The 4,551-nt window shown below is 41.2% G+C and overlaps 1 protein-coding gene across 1 annotated transcript; it reads right to left on the bottom strand.

The window, feature by feature from the left end:
- Positions 1-2,209: 2,209 nt before the first annotated feature.
- On the bottom strand, positions 2,210-2,902 carry LOC147615560 (uncharacterized). The gene is given in 3 exon segments (XM_086779014.1): positions 2,210-2,299; positions 2,386-2,532; positions 2,534-2,902. Coding segments are annotated over 3 exon segments (606 nt in total).
- Positions 2,903-4,551: the final 1,649 nt, after the last annotated feature.

The following is a 4,551-nucleotide window of genomic DNA, read 5'->3' as shown; positions in this document are numbered from 1 at the left end:
AATCTGTAAACGAGCCTTCCTCAGCTCAACCACACTCCAATGAGTGTTCCAGATACTCCAAAGTACACAACAAACTTCAATTTTAATGTAGAAAATCAACCTGTATGCATCCAAAATTAACTGGCTCACACAGTCCAAGATACCTTGTTTTGATGCGCTTTCCAAGGCTCCAAATTACAATGTAGTGGTTCAATCAAGTGTGGGTAACTTGCATTGATACCTAAACAACCTCAATGTTGAATATCAACACCAACCAACATGCATACATATCAATTTTATCAAACCCCCTTCTCTGTTCTGAGAAAAACCAATAGTAATTTTGCTCTAATTTCTTCAATATTTGTCCAAATTGAGAAAAACCAGAAAAACCAATAGTATTTTTGCTCTAATTTCTTCAATATTTATCCAAATTGAGCAACCAAGCATTCATTAGCTTAGCAATGATGTCCACTAACTCCATGTAAAAGGAATTAGTCTAATTATTTAAGACCAAAGAGTAATTAGTCGATTAATCACACTCTACAACCAGTAGACAGCCTGTTTAATCAGCTCATTTCCAGCTCCATAGATGATAATTGTTTAATCCAATCATGTAGCCTTCTTCTCAAGTGTGTGTAGCAACTAATTGCTAACCCAATTTTGGAATATCACAAGCACAAGAGTTGATTTTGAGCCTCCACTTAGTAAAATAGTGAAAAACTACCCTGTTTCTCTGTAGGAGCTGCATCGCCTGCTCCTGAGGGCTTTTGGACTGTTTTTAGTGCTAATTGATGAGGCAATTAAGTACCCAACACACCTAGGCAAGTTCACATTCCATCAATGCTTTGATTTTTGCCAAAAACATGCTCCAAATTCATCAAAATTTGACTTTCTTTTCTCTGTTTTGTGAGAGCTCAAAAACCAATAAATTTCACACATTCAAATGCATCCAAATTGCTCCAAAATCAGTTTAAGGCTTGCATATGAGTTGCCAATACATTCCTCCTTGTTAGATACATGTGTCTTTGTCAGATTTGCATCTATTTCCACCATACATCACCGCTTCCAAGCTTTAATGGAAAGCTTTCAAAACCAGAATTTTTCTTTGCTTTGGGTTGCCCTAATTTGCTTTGTTTTTGCTTGAATCACCTGCAATCTGCTCAAGGATGTTTAGAATACCTTACCCGATAGGCCAAGCTCTCAGAATTGATAGAAACCGGTGTGCTCCAAGCTTCACAGCATCAATGGCAAGCTTCACAGCTTTTCTTCACAGCTTCTTCTCCCTCTTCTCTCACTCACTCATAAACCCTAATAGAGAGCAGCAGGCTCTGATACCATGTTGAAAAAATAGGTAGAGGGAGAGGAGACACACACACAGGAGCAAACCCTAATGTATATTGTAAACCCTAACCACTAAGGGAAGTCATCTCCCTTCTCACACAATGCATAAAGCCATAATCCATAATACACACAACACACTATGAGTTGTGTCCACACACATCTAACCCTAGCTAATGTCCACACACTATGACCAGCTGGACGCGGTCATTTATGTCTCACACATGTTCCTACCTAACATGCTGGACGCGGTCATTTATAGCTGGCTCACACTGACATCGAGCTTGAATCTCAACATGGCCATCCCTTCACTTGAAACCACATGACCAAGTAGTACCCCACTTCTAATAGCTATGACACTCTTGTAAGGATTCAGTGCCATTCTGAACTGTCCACATATCTCCAAACATAACTTCAGATGCAACAAATGCAAGTCTTTCTTGCCAAAAATCATCCACAAAAACCCTCATAAAATCCAGAAAATATGGCTCAAATACCTTATGTGCCACAAAATTGAATGATGGTGGTCCATTCTTCAAGCCAAAACTCATTACTGTATACACAAATGCACCCCACTCAGTAATGAAGGCTGTTTTGTATCGATCCTCCTCAGCAACTTTAATCTGATTATACCCAGAAAACCCATCCAGAAAGCTATACATTTCATGACCTGCAACTGCATCGAAAACTGCATCACAAAACGGCATTGGAAAAGGATCAGTAAGAGTTGCTGCATTAAGCTTTCTATAGTCCACACATACTCTCAGCTTCCCATTCTTCTTAGGTACCACTATAATTGGAGACAACCATGACACCTCATTCACTGGCTTGATGAAGCCTACTGCCAACAACTTATCTATCTCCTCCTTAACCTGCTTTGCAAAACTAGGGTTCATTCTCTGTACCTTTGCTGTGCAATCGGAACTACATCTTTCTTCAAGTTAATATGATGTTGATGTAATGCAGGTTCTATACCTTTCACCTGAGAATACTCCCAAGCAAATACATGTATTCTTGCAACAATTGTAACAACTCCTTCAAAAACACTCCTTCAGCATGGACACTCACCTTTACCATTTTTGGGTCAGCCTCTGTACCCAAATTAATCTCTTTCAATTCATCCTCCTTAACCCTACTAGAAGTGCCAAACTTCTTGTCATAGATTCTTTCAGCCATAATTCTTGCATCCTTCTCCTCCTACTCAATCTCTTCCCTCCTTGGTAGAAGATTCTGCTTTGTGTTCCAATAGCTGCCTGAATTCTATTCCCTGAATCTCTTGTCCAGGTACTACATTTGACCTTTCCTGAACCTGTTCTTCATCCGGCTGTAATATATGTTCCACATCCATCTCAAACATTGGAACAACTGTTGGATTTGCTTTCAGAAACTCCTCTTCCTCATCATCTTCAACTTCTTCTGCCAAATTGATAGTTTGTGCAAACAATGGTTTCTCCTTGAGTGGAATATTCTTCCTCCCCTGCATAGTTATAGTCACTTTCTTCTTCCCTTTTCTCATAACAACCAAATTCTCTCCCCAATCTTGTCTGACTTTGGCCATTCTGAGCCAAGGTCTTCCCAACAGCATTTCATAAGAGGACGATGAATCTGACATTCGAATGACCACAAAATTGACCAAGAAGGTCATACCTGCAATTGTAATATGTTACTTGAGAATTCCTAACGGTTGTACTCTTGTTTGATCTGCCATCTTCACCTGAAAAGGTGCTGGGGCCAACTTTCCAAGCCCATTTGTGTATAAACAACTTCAGATAAAATATTTACTCCGGATCCTCCATCCAACAATACATCTTCAAAAATCCTGCCCTCATACTGAACTTTGATTACAAGCACAACAACAAAATCAACATCTGCTTGGATCAATGTTGTTTACTCTACTGGGGACCCTATTTGATGAACCAATAATTGATCATCTTGATCCTGAAGTTTCCTCAACAACCTCGCCTTAAAAGCTGGCACCAAGCATAATAACTGATCCAGTGAGACAATTGTAAGGGAGAGTTGATGAGTACCTCAAACCAATCTTTGTCGTCCTGATTCACCTCACGTTTAATGTTGTCCTTTTGTTGCTGACTTTTTGACTCCGATTCAGGCACAGCCTGCTTCCTCTGCTCCTTTTGAATCTGCTTCTGCACTTGATCCCTAATTCCTTTTTTCTCCTTCCAATCTATTGGTCCCTTTGCTTTGGATCTAGTGATAGCCATAACTTCAACATCATCAACCTGCATGCATTCATTACAATCACAAACCCACTCTTCCTTATCTTCTTGCTTGTGCTGCTCCTGAGTTGGTTGACTAACACGATCATTCTCCTGCTAATCTGAGAGATCAACCAAAAGTACATTAGCTTGAGCTGGTTGCTGATTCTTTTATTGTTGCTGTTGCTGTCCTCCTTGCTGGTTACCCTGATTATATCTTAGCACAGGCATTCCCCGCTCTTCTCTATGCCTAACCCACAATGCATAATTCAAGCCTACCCAATGATCTGGTGCACCACAGTACACACAAGGCATAGCACCTGGTGGTATCCTATCATTATTCTCCTTCTCCCTCCATGGTGGTCTTGGAGGTCGAGGCCTCTGAAATGGTGGTCTGCCCCTAAATGGAGCTACTTGATTTGTGTTGAGATATCGAGCTCGTCTAGTGAGGCGGTGGACACTGATGACCTGCGTGGGAGATAGGCCCCACACTTACACCACTGGCATGGTTGGTGAGATCTTGGGTGATATGCGGCCAGTGGGATGACAGGCTATGTGAAAGCCATTCTAGAGACTGGCATAGTTATAGCGCCAGCTCATTTAGTTGGGTTCACACTATAGAGAACCCTTGTATGTATTTGGTTGAGTACCTTTCATATTGTGTGTACTCTTATCTTTGTATATGGTGTGTTGAGTGTTGAGTAGAGAAGAAGAAGATTTTCAACCTCTCACCTTGTGTGTTCTCTATTAGGGTTTTGTGAGTGTGTGTGTGCTTGCAAGAGCTGAAGCTCTCTTCCCCCCTGCATCTTTTCATGGTATCAGAGCCTGGTTTGTGCTAAGGGCTGAGCTGCAAGCAAGAGAACCACACAAAGCGGTACGAGGGTAAGAGCTTCAACTACTCTTCCCTATTTGTGTTGGTAACTACACCCTTGTAAGAGCTTCAACTACTCTTCCCTATTTGTGTCGGGAGCTCTACGGGAGGCACCGGCAAATGATCTCTGATTGAGGAGCTTTCTTC

The sequence above is a fragment of the Cibotium barometz genome, chromosome 40 (genome assembly GCF_041138505.1).
Source record: "Cibotium barometz isolate CiBa-2024 chromosome 40, ASM4113850v1, whole genome shotgun sequence".
Lineage (NCBI taxonomy): Eukaryota > Viridiplantae > Streptophyta > Polypodiopsida > Cyatheales > Cibotiaceae > Cibotium > Cibotium barometz.
The sequence above is the reverse complement of the archived record's forward strand: the minus strand, read 5'-3'. Positions and strand labels throughout refer to the sequence as shown.